Genomic DNA, 17,375 nt, shown 5'->3' with positions numbered 1-17,375 from the left:
AAGGAAACGAGTCGCCAAAATTGTTTATTTAGAGCTAAAAAATACATTAAATGCTTATTTTGCAATGATCGCTAAAACTTGTTTATTTATTAATTTAGCGAGAATCTGAGTAGTTAGGGCACTTATTAAGACATAATAAATTATTATATAACAATTTTGAAAGAAACAGTTTTTCAAAATAGTGATTACTATCGGTAAGAGCCGAGCGGGAGAAGACAGTCAGAACAATTTGTCCGCTAGATGGAGCCAGAAGTACAGATTAGCGTTAGTTTGTAAAAGCATTTGCTAGATGGCGATGTTTGTAGTTTTTCCGCGAAAGTTTGAATACTATTTTGTTCGATTAGAATGAATTTAATCGAAAATTGAAACTAGTAAGCCAGAATGCGAACAGGATCGAAATTTCATTCGGAATCTTTGACCAATGGTTAGGGATAACTTAATCCAGATACCTTGATAATTTTAGTTCATGGGTCACCGCTAGGTAGCTAAACACTTAGATTCTAACCAAATTGTTTAATATTTTATTTCGAATAAATAAGGAAACTTTTGTACTTTATAGTGCTTTGTAGAATTCCCGTAAATGCTATGAATTTTTCGATTATAGAAATGAAAATTCCCATATTTAGAAAGCGCGGGAAGAATATATCGGATGTACTTCCTTCTATTCTTCTGGTACTATTGGCAGCACTGTAAACCAAAGACGACAGCCAAATTTCCGTCTTCTATCAGGTTTACGCAATAGGCGAACGTCGGTTCTTGACTGTTTCGAATAGAAAACGATTCCTCAGTAAAAATTAGTGCAAAATGTTGCGTTTTATGAGAGGACATGTATATTCCGTTGCAAGAAGTTCGATAATACCTCGTAGCACGGCTGTCGGTGTTCAAAATATTCGGGCTTCGCACGATGGACCTCAAGAATCCGAGGAAGAATTCAATAACCGATACGTAACTTATCTCAATCGCCCAGACCTTACACACTGGGAAATTCGTCAAGTTATGAACACATTGGCTGGTTAGTGCTTATATGACAGCTACTTTTTACTTTGATGTTTTTTACTGCCAATTAAAATTAAATAATTTAATCGTCATGACGTTTGTTCTATCTCGACGATCGCGATTCTTGGATCATTTCAATTCGCTAGTAGTGTTCTATTTTCAAAACACGCGAACTATTCCTTTAATTTTTCTAAAGAATTCGTTACCATAAAGTCATAATACGTTTAATGAAGTTAACATTACACTTTATGTTATTAACATTTACTTGTAATTGCGTTTATTAATTGTTTTCAGGTGTTTGCGCGTTTATGTTTTTTAAATTTATTTTTCTGAAGCTCAAGTAGTCAGTTCTGTAGAAAACAATAGTTATCAATACTTCCACTGTCTTTCAGGTATGGACCTTGTACCTGATCCAGTCATTATTTGTGCAGCTATGAAAGCTTGCAGACGACTAAATGATTTTGCTCTTTCTGTGAGGATATTAGAATGTGTGAAGGACAAATGTGGATCTAAGCTTAATGAGATTTACCCTTACATTTTGCAAGAAATCAAACCCACTTTGGAGGAATTAGGTATCAACACACCGGAAGAGCTTGGCTATGATAAACCTGAATTAGCACTTAAGTCAGTTTATGATTATAATTAAGTTATATACTTGAAAGTTATAAATATAGTATTTATACATAGAAAATGTCTGTCATTTGATTATTCATGTACAAAAAAAGAGATAGACTTTGAATCAGAGTCAAAACAAAATTCCTTGAATGTACATACCTGTTGTCACGTATTGATTTAAATAAATGATCATCATTACTTCATATAATAAATTTTCTCCTACAGAAAAGATATTGATTGAAAAAAATGTAAAAAAATAAGATCTTTAAAACGTTCATTGAAACCTGGAATTAACAAAACCAAATGATATGTACGTATTATATTTTAATTGCAACTTCCATTGGTTCTTTGCGTTGCTTCTAAACTCTTAATATTTTTCACTTTACCATTTTTTCATTCTTTTTACATCAAAAGTAACCAAAGCAGTAAGGTGACACAACGACGATGTATGTACAAATTACATTGTAAGATACACAGTGATAGAAGTCATGTACACGTACATCTATAATTATCTAAAATGGTATTACATATTCTTTTTGAACGACATTCAACTTAATTTACGTTTCATGTGCTTTGTTATAAACAAGAACAAAATATAACATGATCTTACATGGGAGTATCAATATATTACATTTCTTTCTTTGTATGTAATGGCCATGGTTTTAAAAAACAATTGTAACAACTAATATCTAGTCTTTGTGATCTGTTCTACTGATAATTATTAAATTTAACTATTTTCTTCTATAATATTATAAAAACCTCTTTTTTTTTTTTTGGTATCGTTCGTATTTGGTGTCAAGGGCAGTTTGTTGTTTCAATGTTACGACTCTGCTCCCGACATACGCTTTAAAGAGAAGAGCGTACTACGTATCTACAGGAACTTCATTCGTGATAAAGTCATGCATACCAATAAACATTAATTAAATAAGTATCACAAACTGCTTATTAGAATTACATTAAAAAGTATACATACATATATGTTACATGTACATACATATACTGCACACAAGTTAGTAGATAAATATACTAAAAAGTATAAAAAATGTAAGTAAAATCTTGTTCTGTAGGGAAAGTAAAAATTCATTCTTAAAAGTCAATCACGCATCCCTGGCAAAACTCGATACCGCAACATTGAAACAAGATTGCACAGAAAAAATAACACTTCTCCTAACTTTGGATTATAGTATAAAAGTGAGTTGGCATTTAAATGCATGGAAAGGTTTCGATCTTCTTTTTTCATTAATAACGAAAATAAATACATTCTCGATTTCTTATAAATGAACACAAAAAAGTAATGCGCAGTTTCCCGTTTCTATATTCTATACGTTGTTTAAATGAAACAGAATGAAATCGAATTGTTTAGTTTTCTATTTGTAAGAATTGTGTAGTATTTTTTTACAGCATCAATTTCAAGTACTTTTCTAATATAAAATATAGTATTAATACTATGGAAAGTAATTACGTTTTATGGGTGTGCATCGAAATTTCAAATCCGTATGTCTTAATTTTCAAAAAATTATATCTTATAGCCTATTTGTACCCGTCAGAAATGCTTAATTTTTTTTTTGTTTAACGCTACTATCGATCATTAATGTATATTAATATGTACTGTTAATACGTCTCTATCGCCAGAAAAAATGATTTATTTTTAATCCTTGATTTGTCATAAAAATAGGCTACATGTTATTCTTCATTTTGTTTCATTTGATAGCCAAATTTGATCAAATCAATCATTAGATTTAGATAAAAGTTATGATATCAGGAAATTTCGAATACTTTTTATCGAATGTTAAAGTTCTTTTCGTACACAGTGTCTTTTATATTTTTGAAATTTATGATAGATTAAGAATATTCCTTTCTGATTGGTTAAAGAATTATTAACGAGTTCGACAAATTACTACTCGCGATGAGTTTGTATCGTTTGCATCGACCCGTTCAATTAATATGCCACTTAGATTATCAATTTGATATAGTTAAATAAATTATACATTTTGCATTCGTTTCCCTCCGTTAAAATAATTCAATGCATATCTGAAATTCTTTGGTATATCGATCGCTTTTGAAGACTCGACACTAAGACTAGACGAAAATATTTTGTATCCGCTCGTTGGAAAACAATTAATTTCCCAAGTCCACGGAAATACTATCGCTATAAATAAATCGTTGAAAATCCATAGATATTCAACGAGATTTGCGTTCGTTGAGCGCAAATGGTATCCACCTAAAAATTATTACTATCTTCGAGAAATCGAATTACAAGTGAATACTTCTATGTGTCTACAATGAATCTTGAATACAAATATGATTACACCCAAGTCCGATGATGAGTCAAACATTCAATCATGGCTTCACTCCCAGAGAAACATATTCACTAATCGTTTGTTGTTCTCAACAAGAAGACACACTACACCAATGACTCGGAAAAGACACAATCCTTAATATTTAATAACACGAATCATTTCTAATACTCTCACTCATCCTTTCCTTTCTTCTCTTTTGAACACCACTAATGTGCACCTGTTGCATCTCGGTGTTTTAACATAAAAGCTTTTATATTATCTATGTAAAACGGTTTATTCTGGACTAGAGACGGTTTGTTGTTGTTGACTGTCCTCATCTTTTACCACTTCAGCCTGCATGGCCTTTGTGAGGACGTTGGCATCCTTCAATGATATCACTTGAAGAACTTGGTGTTCACCTGCTGCATTTATCATTGTCATAGGATGCCCTTGAATAGTGACGGCTTCGATGCTAGTTTCTCCATTGCCGGGCTCGACTTTCGGCACTTGGACCATAGGCGTGACTACTTGCATCGTACCGTCACTTTGAATATTCGCAACCATAGTTTGATACATGCTAGCAGATACTGGTACTGTAATTACCCCTGACACGGATACAGGATACCCTGAAACAGAGAAGCGCAACTGTCCTGTGTTCTGCCCTTGAACAGGCATTTCTCTCTGTATAGCAAACTGGGAACTACAAGATTAGATTTGACAATCTGAAAAGCAGTCGCATTCGTTTCAAGGCATTCATCTCACAAATCTTTATTGGAGAATGTAATACTACATCCTATTGTGCTATTAATAATACCAGTTTACGATACAGTTCAAGATTTACTAAGCTACAAGAATTTGCCTAGAACTTAAATATGTTTATCAAAAGAAATGTTCAAAGATACAAGTTATTCATAGAAAAATAAATAATAGTCTGTATTAATAGGGTGTGCTAAAGAAAAGGAGATATACTTACTATGTGGTAACTATTTATATTTATTTCTTTTTTTTGACAAAGGAACATATTACTTTCGCGTTATCTTTTTTCTGGCACACCCTCTTAACGTAATATATTATTAATGCGCAAACATAATTCACATCTACACTTGAGAAAAATAAGGCATTAATAAAATGCAACAGATGTTTAAGCCATTCAGTGAGAGTATAAATCAATATGTAAAAAAGTTATACAAATATAAACTTGTAATTTAATTGTCGTATAAATAGTTGGATAAATTAGGAACGAAGTCCGCGATTAGCTTAAACAAAAGCTGCTAAAATACAACGACTATAAAATAATAAAACATCAACAAAAAATACTCTATGTACAGCAGTTTTATTTCTCTTTTGCTTAACTAAAGTAAATAACCAATCTTCGGTAATAGTGGTAAGTAGTGATTGTAGAACAGGGACAGGTTCTTTTGTGATTGTGAAGTACCTTCCTTTATTTTCCGTTAAATTTAAAAATCTTAAGAATCCATGGAAATCAATCGATTCTACCAAGTACGTTACGACTGATGTAATTCAGAATGTTACGAAATTCAACCTTTACTCAGAGGAATACGAGCAACACTCCAATACGTAAATATATCATGTTCAAATAAATTCAGTTTGGCCCTCGGACGGATATAGCTGACCTAGTCACGACCTACTGCCATTCGCAATAAAATGTCGGCTTTCCGTGAGTTACCGTTTAAAAATAGTATGTACATTATGAATTTCATCTATATTTCTTTATAATTGATCTCCGTCTTTAAAAAACAAGTTTCGAATTCCATCTCGGGCAGAGAATAGTCTAACATATACAAGAAAAACATATATCAAACGATACAATATTACGAGAAATCGGATTTTGGTTCCCTTTCTTTCGAAACGTTCGAATTGTAATTCACGGTAAGAATATCAATACTATTACATATTATATTATACATGCATTGAATACTCCTCTGTTCAATTCTTATAACGCTATATCATGGATTCTTAAAGATAAAGTTAAAATAAAGCTGTGCATAGCTCCTCCACTGAAATTGCCGTATATGTACAAATACCAAAACAAAAAAAAAGTGGAAACGATAAACTAATCGGCATTCTACTCTCGTTGTACAAAGTAGTAGAATAAGTAGGTAGTTTTTCTTGAATGGAGCGTAGCAGACAGCATGCAAAACAACAAAGGATCCTGGGCCAGAGTAAAAATGAATTCACTGCTCAAGTAGCTCCTGGCCGGCGACGGTGCAGAGCCTATAGAAAACTGTTTTACCGTGTCCGTCTTCTCCTGTGAGAATGATTTGGCCATCTTGACCTAATGTCGCTTCTGTGACACTGTTCAAGTCGACAGCAACGCTAGCACCCTCTGCGCTGCCTGCTACTTCAGCGAGAGCTTGTACTTCTCCTTGACTTGTATGAATCTGGATAAAGATATTTATTTCTAAATTATTCGCACCCATGATATTTTCACAAATACAATTAGGAAAGCAACCGATGACAACTTACGGTTGCAACGCCTTGAACTTGAGCCGTTGTACCATCTGGTAACGTAATAATTGGATTACTTGGATCCACCTGAATTATGGAAACGGTACCATCAGGATTCGTTATCGTTTGTAAAACCGCCGTTGGATATTGGGCCGTCATCTATAGAATAAAACAGTAACGTTATTAACTGCGATGTTGCTCGAAGTTCACCTCTATTTAAAAAGCATAATGAGTACAAAATGAGAGAAAAAAGATAAGAAAAAGATAAAAAGTTGATGTTTTCACGAGTGAAGTGCTAAGCGAGTGAAATAAAGACAGATCAAACTCAAATAAGGGAAACCAAACACGCGAACATAAATGCGAGTTATGTTCAAAGAAATACATATCAAAGTCTAATTTTTCTCTACAAAGGAATTTAAAGAAACGCCATGACCTGAAATTCTCTATAAAAATAAAAATATTCAATCGAATGTTTCGCGTAAAATCGTTTCAATCATGTTGTTTCGTTCAATTCCTTTTTTTCTGGTACACTCTACCCACTCCCACCTGAGTGGCAGTGGCAAGAGCTGTAGGAGACGCGGCAATGATTTGTGCTGGCGAAGAGTTTCCCTTAGATGAATCCGTGCTGCTCAGTCGAACAACTCCCACCGTCTGTTGTTGTTGCTGTGACTGTCCGCTTTGCCCTTGACTGGATGAATGTGACGGATGCGACGAAGAATGAGGGGTTGACTGTTGTATTAATACGTTCGACTTGTCGTCTTCTTCACTGAATGCAGGTAGAAGATCTTCTCTTCCGTGAAATTTATAACAATTTATTACAATTTTTCTTAACGCGTGTGTCCACGAAATCTAGAAAGTCAAAAAAGTTAAACTTTTTGAACTTAAATCCTATAGATTTCGACGCTGCTTCAAGTCACATACCTTCTGCTTTTCATCTTCTGATCTTGCATCCATACGAACGTTTGCCCAAGGTAGTTCTTTTGGCCACCAGGGTGGCCGTGTACTATCCCTTCCCCAACCAGGTTTACCTCTTCCTGTGGAATACTTCAGCATCAACGGGATAAACGCCCTGAGTTGAGCCTGTGTCATTTTTTCTACAGGAGTAGGTATGCCATCTATTATAAGGGGCGGTAACTCGTACAGTGATGGGTCATCTTGTACTGGCGGTGGAGCTTGTTGTGCGAGTGCACTTTCAAGTTCTTCCATAATAACATTTCTTAAATTTTTTACTACATCTTCTAACGGCTTTGCTCCAAATACTTTATAACTACTGTTTGGCTTCCCAGGTGTAGCTACTAATACTACTGCTTGTTGCCCAACTCTTGTTGCAAACTCATCTATGGTTTGCTGCAATGATGCACAGAATATAAGTAGGAGACAATAATGTGATGTCAATTTAAAGGATTGGGAACATAAACGGTAGTTGTGTACTTACTCTGAGTTTCCTTAGGAGTCTGTTTTGTTGTCTTTTTCTAATGCTAGGATTTGTTTCAAAACTGTGAGGTCGTTTCCTCTTTTTTGCTGAGACGATGGCGGCGGCTGCAGCTACGCCAACAGGACCTAAATATGCGCATTATTAACGATATATTTTCTAGTTCTATAAGCCCACACCAAAAGAAATGTCAGTAAAATATCATACCAGTACAAGAAAATTTATAATTTCGAAGCTGTGATAAATGATTTAAAAATATTTTACCTTCCAATAATTAAATAGATAAAATCATTATGTCAAACCATAATTATATTAATCCATATTACCATATATTTTACTGACATCAACACATATACTGAATACATACAAAACGTAAGAGATGCAAAAGCAGTAGTGATATGAAACGTGCTGAATATCAAAGAGAATACAATGTACAATCTACATACAGTTACACATCCCAAAATCAACATTAAACAATAGTTTCAATAATGATTAGATTGTACAGAGATTGTACGTTAAATATACTCTTTGATTTTTTGGACAAGATGACAATGAAAATCTACAAACTATTACATTTTTCTGTAACACTATGCCACAGCATGAAGTATCTATATGAAAAATGAATAAAAATTCAGACAATGACCTTGATCTAGTATAAAAAAGCTATGATGCATTTTAAAAAACACATATAAAAAGAATGATATATGGATGAATATTAAATACAATAATGCAAGTGGAAATTGCGTACAAAATACAAATATAAAAATAGTGTTTCCATGTAAATAAACTAGAAGTATAAGCAAATAATAATACAGCACACAAACAATGTAAAATGCATTTAATAATGATAAATTTAACTGATATTATGTATCTATTTTTAATCATTGATTTAAAAAATAAACTTAGGAAGAAGAAAACAAAATCAATAAATACATGCTGCACTGTCAATGACATAAACACAAAAAAGAAGGCAAAATAAATGACAAAAGTGTTAATAACATTAGAACTAGAAAATAAGGTTTTTTCCCTTAGTTACTTTTCCAAGATTATTTATAATTACCAAATCAGCTGTATCATTGGCAGGCAGTATCCACCTTTATATATACCTTTTTTTTATCAATCATAAATTAATGCAACTTGAACTTTACATAAATGTTTTCTGTAGTAGCATAAGTATATACTATAGTATATCATTTATTGTTTCTAAAATATTAAAAGTATTTTGAGCATTACATGAAACAATTTGAAAAATAAACTTTCAATCTTTTTACAATTAATAATGCTACTTTAATTATTTCAATGAATATGTAAATGCAAATTATAAAAGTTTTCACTAATTTTTGTTCCCTTGTACATCTATGAATTAATCATTTAACATCATTGGTGCACCCTGTATGTTACTTTTGACTTGCAAATGAAAGTAATTAGAACATAAGTAACTCAAAAGATGAAAAAGCAAAAAAATGGAAATCACCATTAGCGTGTTTGATTTGCCAACCTGCAGCGGCGAGTTGGGCCGTCACATCATCGTCCATGGCAGCCGTCAGGAGGTCGCCTTCCTCATATATTTCAGATCCACTACTTGGCTCGTCATCATCATCATCTGAGATTCTGTCCATTGTGCCAGACTCTGCACTAGGCAGAGATACCATTTTCTTGTCTTCGTCACCCGTCTTGCCTTCTATTGTATTGCAATAGCCCGTCGAAAGAAATGCAGATTCCTGAACTTCCCAAGTTTTTCTTCTACATCACCTTCACCTACAGCCAGAAAATAAAAATTTCTATAAAAAACAGTCTTTTAAAAATGTAAATTAATAAAGGCATAAAAAGATTTGTCTGGTAGCAATGTTCCGACATATGTTTTGCGTTATGTTACAAAAGCTTTTAAATTTACATAGCATTAAAGATTATCTAGATATAAATACTAATAAGATAATGCACTTGTTCCTCATACTTGTTTGTCTGAATCATTAGTAACACGAGACCTTTTATATCTTGTTCATTCACCATATCCTTTAACTCTATTGAATCTGGTGGTCCATCTATCTACCACCCAATTTTTTTACACCATAATAAAATACAAACACTTACTATTGTTTGAAACAGTAAGTATTGCATACTACTTATTCTGGAATACCTTCCATAAACTACAGATAAATCATATGATAACAGAATACTGAAGACATAATAATAATGGAAAGAAAATATGTATAGTTGAAACGTAAAGTTTTGCGGGTGGAAAAGCACGGGAATAAAACATACTGAACGGGTGAAGGCAAAGCGTAGAAGATAAGAAGCCAGGATGCCAATATATCGCGTGGGTAGGTAAATTTGAAAAAGTTTGAAAGAAGAATTTCTAGGTCGAAGCGTTTCCCGCGCGTACGGTCGAGATCGCACGCGACCTCGAGCGTGCGAAATACGCGGGAGCGGGAGAGAAAGGAAGGCATAGCCACGACGAGCAGAGGAGAGCGCGAAACAGAAGGTGCTATACGGACGTGAACGTCAACATCGTCGGCGTCGTCGTCGTCGCCGCCGCCGTCGTCGTTGTCGTTGTGGTCGTCCGTACAGAAGAGAATAATATTTGCGGGTGACGGACGATAGGCAACGCATCGATGTCGAAGACGGCATAACAACGAGATGATCCGGGCAGCGGTTCCCGAAGGACGATAAGAATTTGACAGACGGGGCGAGAAGGAAGAAGGAAAGGCGGAAAAGCGGTGACAAGACACGAGAGAGCAGAGAGAGAGGAGGATGCGCCAAGCCGCGCACACGGCGCGTTTATTCGGCGATACACGCTTGGGGGGGCAATGAAAATGCGCAGGGCACACGCAAAAGAGACCACCTCCGGGGCCGCAAAGCTCATGACCGCGGTGGTACCGCGGCGGTACCGCGGCGAGCCATGGAGCAGGCCCAGTGAAAATCGCGAGTTGCGTACGCACCTTGTGTGTCCCTCTGAGTGGTCACCCGAACAGGGAGGGCTCAGGGTTTCGCGTCTGCGGGGAGGCCGCCGTCGGCTACGCTCTCTCACCACGCCCTACGCTCGCGTCTCGCGGTCATCTCGTCAGCCGTGTGTCAAAGCAGCCGCTCTCTCACCCGCACAGCACAGCACAGCAAGCGCGAGCCACGCGACCACGTTCGATCTCACCGGGCGTAAATCGCGTGCCGCTCGCGCCACGTCGCAACAACACGCACAATAGCCGCCATAGACAGCATCGCCAGTTTCGGCAGCGGCCGTCGTCGTATCGATCGGCTACGCGGGCGGCCCTCCATCTCCACCACAACAAACGCGGCAGCGAGGCGGCCATTTTGAGCGAGCCTGCGCGGTGCACTCCAAGCAGACGATGCGAAATTGCCCTTATTTCGCGATCGAGCGACGCTCGCGCATCGCCCGGCTCCGCAACGATCGCTTACGCGCTAATAATGCGTGGATTATTTTCCACCACTCACCAATTTCCCGTGAGAATCCGTGAAAATGCACCAGCGGCCACGGAAACACCAACACCATATACATGTATACGGGTCTGGAATAACGTGATTGGTCGTTCTGGCTAGGGTACGCGTCATGGCGTCCGCTCGATCTCCGTTCTCATTGGCCCCTGAAACACGTGACTCCTGCTACACACCGTTCCTGGAACGATGTTGCCGAGTTTCAGTCTAACCTAAACTATCCTCACTCTTCTACAGCCTGAAACGCCGAGCAGAGAGAAAGAGCTTGTGTCACATATTGTTTTGACGTTTCGTTTTCGTTTGGTACGACGTTACAGGGGTATGCGATTCATTTTTCTCTCTTTCCGATTTCTCTCGCAACGGTTTATTTTCTTTTTCTTTCTTTGCGTGCTTCCGACTACATAGGTGTCGTTGCAAATATTCAATGGAAATTCGAAACTTTTGTGGCTGAAATGTCAAGGTGATCCGATGCAACACGCGATTTCTGCATCAATTTAATAGCGATACGGTATCGATTTTAAAGGTGAAAATACATTTTATTCTTTTTTTTTACAATCATTACAATATATCTAACAATATAAAAGTATATTATTAAAAATAATATTTAATAGTATAAAATGTTGTAAAGCAGCTTTACATATCACATCTGGGGTGGGGTAAATTCCTAACTATACATCTAAGTGTGAGTGGTATTAACCAATTGGACTGTATAAAATGTTTTTCTTTGCTTTAGTTTATGAAAATTATGCTAAACGAATGTGTAATGTTTTAGATGACAAATTTCAAAGTTTGAAATTTTGCATTAAATATTATTGCATTAATCCAATTGGTTATAGATGCAGTACCACCACAAAACGTATCTTTCTCCGTTTAAGCCCATGGCTTGTTTTTGTTGCACAATTTTCCAAACCAACCAGGTTCGCAAAGACACGTATTATCTGGTTGACAAGTTCCATTTCTGCATGCTCTTGTGCAAGCAGAACGTTGCGGGGATCTTCTACCAATCTCGCAATGATCACCTTTGAAGCCAGCAGGGCACCTGCAGACATTGTTGCCTTTACATTTCCCTCCATTTAAGCACGGTATTACACATTTTGCTGTAAACAAAATCAAAGATACATTTTTTATAAATAAATAATCTTACTGTTCGAAGCAAATTTCTCTGACTTACAGAATTCACAGCGTAATCCAAAGTATCCTTTTGGACATTCGCAAGTGTCTTTCTGTACACATTTCCCACCATTTAAACACTTTTCTGCACATATACCTAAAATTCACCACATTTTAATAACAATATAATGTATCCTTGTACACTGACATAAAAAGCCATGAAAGGCTAGTTAGTATGAAAAATTTCTTTTTGAAGTTTATAGAAAAAATGCTGCATCTAAAGCAGCTTGGAGTTCGGTTGGCCAGTACATCTGCAGCATCGGGAACAACTAAAACTAGGAAGCTTTTAGATTCTATTATAAGGGTAGATCATGCTGGAGAATTAGGAGCTGATAGAATATATGCTGGACAAATGGCTGTTTTAGGTATAAATAAATTGTAAAACTATGAGGATATAATTAATTTTTCAAGAATAAATTTAAGTATAATGTGGGTACATAAGACAGGTAGGACTTCAGTTGGTCCAACTATTCAACACATGTGGGATCAGGAGAAAAAGCATCGCGCGAAATTTGAAGATCTAATTCGAAAGTATCGTGTAAGACCCACTGTTTTGACACCTGTTTGGAATATTGCCGGCTTTGTTCTTGGCGCCGGTACAGCGCTTATGGGAGAAAAAGCAGCTATGGCTTGCACTGTAGCTGTTGAGACTGTAATTACGGAACACTATAACGACCAACTGCGCACTTTAATGGAAAGTAATGAAAAAGTAGATGAAGAAATTTTAGAAACAATTAAACAGTTTCGAGATGAAGAGCAGGAACACCATGATACAGGTATAGAACATGGTGCAGAGCAAGCACCATTCTATCAAGCCTTAACAAATGTTATCAAATATGGTTGTAAGACTGCTATATCAATATCTAAAGTAATATAATTTATCGTACTAGTCCAACCAAGGTATTTCTTTGATATGTAGTATTTAGCATCCTAGTTTACAAAATAAAGTGGTTCATGTTTTATACACTTTATACTGATTTCAAAGTACCTCCTTCACAGTATGGCCCTTGAAATCCTGGTGGACAGGAACAAATACCAGGGGCTGTACAGTTACCACCATTCATACAATTTGGGTAACACAGTGCCTTTTTGCAATGGGGTGGTCCCAGATATCCATCTGGACAAGGTCCAGGATTAGGTTCTGTAAGAAAAATATGATACATAAAATTCATTTTACATTATTTCTTTGATATTAATATTAAAATCAAAAAGTTGAACAGAAATAATAAGTGTAATTCTAACTGTATTTTTCTAGTAATTACAAATCTCGTACATCCTACCAGCAAGCATAAACTCCATGCGTAAGCTACATTTATTGATTTCCATCTTTGTGATATTTTATCTCTATAAACAACAGCAGTTTATCAGCGGGAGGAAACACTAGAAGCATTGATCGATTATTTTCCGCTACGCCCACTTGAATTTAAGCAGATAAGCACAATTGCATGCGATGACCGTCTCTTAAAGGACACTTAAAATACCTTTATTAGCATAAATTTCGAGGATATCTCGAAGGCAGAACAGTCGTACATTCATTCAGTCGAGAAATCTAATTAATCAATTATGAGTCGCGGGATGAAGACGTAAGCAACAGAGAGACTATATGTGCGGGTTGAAAGAATAACGTGCAGTCCAAGCTTTGTAAAATCCATGCATTTGAGAAGTATTCGTCAAAATTGATATGCAGTATACATTTTTTATAGAACAGAATTGCTAATAAAAGGGTTTGGGTGGCAATTGTTTCGAATCGAGGCATGCAGCGAATTAGGCGACGAATTATTGCTGATACAGAACTGTATGTGTGAGTGGAGAGATCGTGGTGATTCTGGGCGCGATTTACGCACTCACCGCGCACGGTGCATTCTTTTCTCAGGTTAAGGCGAAGGGGTGTTCCGTTTAAAGGTTTCCCCTTGCGTGTCTCGATCATCAGACCGATGCCTAATTGCGCTATACCCGAATTGTTACCAGAACAAGGCAAAAGGACGCTGAATTCTGTAACAAAAATCATCCAACAATCCTTACTATGTCTATCGATTGTTAAATTAGAAAAAATATTGCTTATATTATTAACGTTGATGAATAATATGAATATGCAAATGTATATACCTTTCGGTCTTTTAGGCACCCTTCCTTGCGTTTTGATCGTGATGGAGGGAGTCTTAAGGATCGACTCGTCGAACGATTTCAATCGATAAAAATTGTAATAGTATTTTTTCACGCCAGATTTCCAAGTGAAGTTCACGTACGTTACCTCGCTCGGGATGATCGGCAGTTTACTTTCGAACTCTGGATCCAGCAGATAAGACAATACCCTACCCTCGGTGATCGCGAATATTTCCATTTCGAGCCCTAAACGTGACATAGATTGATCGTATTATCATTCACGCTTGCACTAACGGGAACGTGATCTTGAAACTTTAGAGACGAATTCGGAAAAGAAAGGAATTAGTATTAAATTTAGTTACTAAAATACATCATGTTTGTTTTTTAATCATTTTTTCAAAAAGTCTATGCTTATTTTATAGATTCGGTTCTCCATTAAATTGATAGAAATGATACATATCATAATATCAAGCAGTTACCTAACCCGTTAAAGCTCAAATACGGTAAACGCAACTTTTTTCAATAAAATATTTAATAATAATAAGCACTATACAAGATAGACGCTCACTAAATGAAAAAGATTCAAAAAAAAATTGACGACTTAGAAAAATATGATCTATTCTATTGCTACAAATAATTGAAAAAATTGAATTCGCAAAACGTTATAGAATCTAGATCAGAAAAGAGAAATAGTAGGGAAAAAAAATATGAAACTAGTTGGTGAGATCCCTTTTCATAAGAGTGACACGAAAAAAACAGAATCCAATAAAGTAAATTCTCTAAAAAATATAAACAGTGAGTAAAGTGTTTACGCAACATTCGGTTTGAATGGGTTAAAAAGCTTAGAAGCTGTTATAAACCGATTATCGATGCGATTCCATCGACCGTGGGCAGACTTTCCGAAACGCGACATTGAACTCGCAATTGAACTCGATTAAACGAACGATTCACGTTTGGAATGTATTCGTCGAATCCACCGACAAAGTTACTCCAGAGAACCTAGCACTTGGCCAGCACTTGGCCAGCACTTGGCCAGCACCGGGTAAGAACGACTCACCGCTGAACATTTTGATCTGTTGCTGGTCGATCCAAAGGGAGATGTCACCGGACGGTTTGTGCCCATTGCCGGAGCGATGGTGATGCCTCGCGGCCGCCGTGTCCAAGAGCAGAGCGATCGTCGCCGAGGCCAGGGCGGCTGCGGCCCACTGCATAATTAACGACGTGCCGCCAGGTGTTGCACGGTTTATGACTGGCCCCTCTTGTGGCTACGGTTAAATCTACCTATCTATCCTTCTTTCCCCTCTCTCTTTCTCTCGCCACGGTCCTGCTGGCTCTTGGGCCGGTGTGCACGACCGTCTCTCAACACTCTCTCTCTGCCTACGTGTGTGCGAGTGTAGAGACGATCGAGGGAACACGCCGCGATTCGACGCGTGAAATTTCGGATTTCACGGCGAGAAGCTCGAGAAGAAACGGGCACGTTCTCACGCACGCAATCTAACGAGCTGACACGACCCGGGAAAGGAGACGACGATTCAGTGGTGGTTCAGGCCGGTGCAATGGTGCAGTGGTGCAGTGGTTCAGTGGGGATCGACCGACCGGTTGATCGACGACAACCGTCTCTCCCTCTGTCGATAATGCAGATCCAGCCGAGTCCGTGCAACGAGACGCGTATACATACACGTGCGTACGGGCCGCCAAGCTGCGGCAAACTGACTGACTGACTGACTGACTCAATGAGAAAGGGCCTGCAGCAGTCGAAGCAGCAGCAGCAGCAGCCGAAGCAGCAGCAGCAGCAGCAGCCCGTCTTCTTGCTCGTGAGACCGCGACGCGAGATCTCTATCTTCTTAAGGGGTCCCGATACGTTCGGGGATAAGGGTGCGTGCACAACGACTCCAACTCTCGATATCGCTCTTTTCTTTCTCCGACGCAGCGTCGATCGATCGTTGTTTCCGTTCACAACTTTCACCTCTTCTTGCAGTTGCAGAATTTCACGTAGAGATGGAACTTTATTTCAAATATCTTGACACACATTGTAGATTGCAATGTATCTTCAACAATTGAGAGCGGTAACCTAAGTAAGCAAAGATTTAATTGGGCCGCTAGTTTGCCAAATCGATTAACTCCACAAAATAGGAGTATTTATACTTAAAGAAAATTGAAGAAATGAGGTTGACCACTTTGGCACGTGAACGGCTCGCTTGACTCTGAACAAGTATTGGTAAACAATCAACTTTGCGCAGGCTTGATAATAAGGTAGAGATGCTATAAACCAGAACATGTGCAATTCTTATCGGGATCTAGAATCTACGGATGATTTTATTAAAGATAGACACATATCTTTCGGATAAACATCTGCCGGATTTATCTAGTGCTGAATCGGAAGCCGAGACCCGTCGACGGTATTTTATGGCCCGCCAGCCGATATCGATCTACCTTCTCGTGGGACTCGAAATATCGTATACGCGGATATATGGAAATCAGAATTCGGATTAGCAAATAAGGTGAAAAGAAAGATCGGTGGAAGGAACCAGTTTTTAAACGTCTTTGGCCGGGGGTCCTCCTTCCCGTTTCTTCTTCCCATTCTCTTTCGTACTTCGCTCTTCTATTCCCCCTCCTCCCTGCCTTCCACTCTTCTCGACCCAACCGATCTTGAGTCTGTCTCTTTGCATTCGGCAAAGAGAATTCATCGCATTGAAGTTTGAACTTTGTCCTCTCGTATTTAACACCCAGTTCACCCATCGATCCACCGACTATCACAGATTCGTCTTCGAGTCTTTGTACGACCGCAAAATGACGGAAACCGATCGATCGAATACGAATGATCGAGAACACTGTTACGACTAGCATTATCAAGCACAAATCAA

The 17,375-nt window shown here is 37.6% G+C and overlaps 5 protein-coding genes across 8 annotated transcripts; 3 read left to right on the top strand and 2 right to left on the bottom strand.

Annotated features, from left to right (window-relative positions):
* The first annotated feature begins 707 nt into the window (after window positions 1–707).
* Cox5a (Cytochrome c oxidase subunit 5A) lies at window positions 708–2,227 on the top strand. The gene is made up of 2 exons (XM_076378704.1): window positions 708–1,012; window positions 1,389–2,227. Exons 1-2 carry the CDS (start codon window positions 805–807, stop codon window positions 1,640–1,642), a joined length of 462 nt encoding a protein of 153 aa, XP_076234819.1. The 5' UTR covers window positions 708–804; the 3' UTR covers window positions 1,643–2,227.
* A 1,456-nt stretch (window positions 2,228–3,683) lies between these two features.
* On the bottom strand, window positions 3,684–10,943 carry Ewg (DNA-binding protein Ewg). 3 transcript variants are annotated; one of them, XM_076378698.1, is made up of 8 exons: window positions 10,731–10,943; window positions 9,266–9,549; window positions 7,795–7,919; window positions 7,281–7,706; window positions 6,906–7,208; window positions 6,378–6,518; window positions 6,145–6,292; window positions 3,684–4,516 (listed from the first exon to the last, which is right to left on the bottom strand). In XM_076378698.1, the coding sequence occupies exons 2-8, from the start codon at window positions 9,441–9,443 to the stop codon at window positions 4,185–4,187; spliced, it is 1,653 nt and encodes a 550-aa protein (XP_076234813.1). In that variant the 5' UTR covers window positions 9,444–9,549; window positions 10,731–10,943; the 3' UTR covers window positions 3,684–4,184. The 3 variants fall into 3 exon arrangements, with proteins under 3 accessions (XP_076234813.1, XP_076234814.1, XP_076234815.1); XM_076378699.1 differs by having other exon boundaries at window positions 9,290–9,549; window positions 10,731–10,940; XM_076378700.1 differs by having other exon boundaries at window positions 7,008–7,208; window positions 10,731–10,937.
* On the top strand, window positions 10,653–12,627 carry LOC143179535 (uncharacterized). Its single transcript, XM_076378833.1, has 4 exons — window positions 10,653–10,717; window positions 10,764–11,557; window positions 11,644–11,761; window positions 12,605–12,627. Exons 1-2 carry the CDS (start codon window positions 10,653–10,655, stop codon window positions 11,341–11,343), a joined length of 645 nt encoding a protein of 214 aa, XP_076234948.1. The 3' UTR covers window positions 11,344–11,557; window positions 11,644–11,761; window positions 12,605–12,627.
* Window positions 11,768–15,855, bottom strand: Shf (WNT inhibitory factor 1). 2 transcript variants are annotated; one of them, XM_076378701.1, is made up of 6 exons: window positions 15,569–15,855; window positions 14,515–14,757; window positions 14,203–14,400; window positions 13,397–13,549; window positions 12,410–12,505; window positions 11,768–12,335 (listed from the first exon to the last, which is right to left on the bottom strand). In XM_076378701.1, exons 1-6 carry the CDS (start codon window positions 15,720–15,722, stop codon window positions 12,109–12,111), a joined length of 1,071 nt encoding a protein of 356 aa, XP_076234816.1. In that variant the 5' UTR covers window positions 15,723–15,855; the 3' UTR covers window positions 11,768–12,108. The 2 variants fall into 2 exon arrangements, with proteins under 2 accessions (XP_076234816.1, XP_076234818.1); XM_076378703.1 differs by having other exon boundaries at window positions 14,257–14,400.
* Window positions 12,640–13,370, top strand: Coq7 (ubiquinone biosynthesis protein COQ7, mitochondrial). The gene is made up of 2 exons (XM_076378705.1): window positions 12,640–12,773; window positions 12,851–13,370. Exon 2 carries the CDS (start codon window positions 12,887–12,889, stop codon window positions 13,283–13,285), a length of 399 nt encoding a protein of 132 aa, XP_076234820.1. The 5' UTR covers window positions 12,640–12,773; window positions 12,851–12,886; the 3' UTR covers window positions 13,286–13,370.
* Window positions 15,856–17,375: the final 1,520 nt, after the last annotated feature.

This window comes from Calliopsis andreniformis, chromosome 5 (genome assembly GCF_051401765.1).
Source record: "Calliopsis andreniformis isolate RMS-2024a chromosome 5, iyCalAndr_principal, whole genome shotgun sequence".
In the NCBI taxonomy this organism is placed as follows: Eukaryota; Metazoa; Arthropoda; class Insecta; order Hymenoptera; family Andrenidae; genus Calliopsis; species Calliopsis andreniformis.
Note: the sequence above shows the minus strand (reverse complement) of the source record. Positions and strands in the feature narration are given on the sequence as shown.

What these genes read in the sequence shown, in the direction of transcription:
- Cox5a (XM_076378704.1), top strand. Translation starts at nt 805, where the DNA reads ATGTTGCGTTTTATGAGAGGACATGTATATTCCGTTGCAAGAAGTTCG. An exon ending in AGTTATGAACACATTGGCTG is followed by an intron (nt 1,013 to 1,388) that starts GTTAGTGCTTAT and finishes ACTGTCTTTCAG; the next exon opens with GTATGGACCTTGTACCTGAT.
- Ewg (XM_076378698.1), bottom strand. Translation starts at nt 9,443, where the DNA reads ATGGTATCTCTGCCTAGTGCAGAGTCTGGCACAATGGACAGAATCTCA. An exon ending in GACTCCTAAGGAAACTCAGA is followed by an intron (nt 7,707 to 7,794) that starts GTAAGTACACAA and finishes GCATCATTGCAG; the next exon opens with CAAACCATAGATGAGTTTGC. An exon ending in CACAGGAGAAGACGGACACG is followed by an intron (nt 4,517 to 6,144) that starts GTAAAACAGTTT and finishes TCTCTGTTTCAG; the next exon opens with GGTATCCTGTATCCGTGTCA.
- LOC143179535 (XM_076378833.1), top strand. Translation starts at nt 10,653, where the DNA reads ATGACCGCGGTGGTACCGCGGCGGTACCGCGGCGAGCCATGGAGCAGG. An exon ending in AGGCCCAGTGAAAATCGCGA is followed by an intron (nt 10,718 to 10,763) that starts GTTGCGTACGCA and finishes TCACCCGAACAG; the next exon opens with GGAGGGCTCAGGGTTTCGCG.
- Coq7 (XM_076378705.1), top strand. Translation starts at nt 12,887, where the DNA reads ATGTGGGATCAGGAGAAAAAGCATCGCGCGAAATTTGAAGATCTAATT.
- Shf (XM_076378701.1), bottom strand. Translation starts at nt 15,722, where the DNA reads ATGCAGTGGGCCGCAGCCGCCCTGGCCTCGGCGACGATCGCTCTGCTC. An exon ending in ACAGATCAAAATGTTCAGCG is followed by an intron (nt 14,758 to 15,568) that starts GTGAGTCGTTCT and finishes TGTCACGTTTAG; the next exon opens with GGCTCGAAATGGAAATATTC. An exon ending in TGGATTACGCTGTGAATTCT is followed by an intron (nt 12,336 to 12,409) that starts GTAAGTCAGAGA and finishes TTTTGTTTACAG; the next exon opens with CAAAATGTGTAATACCGTGC.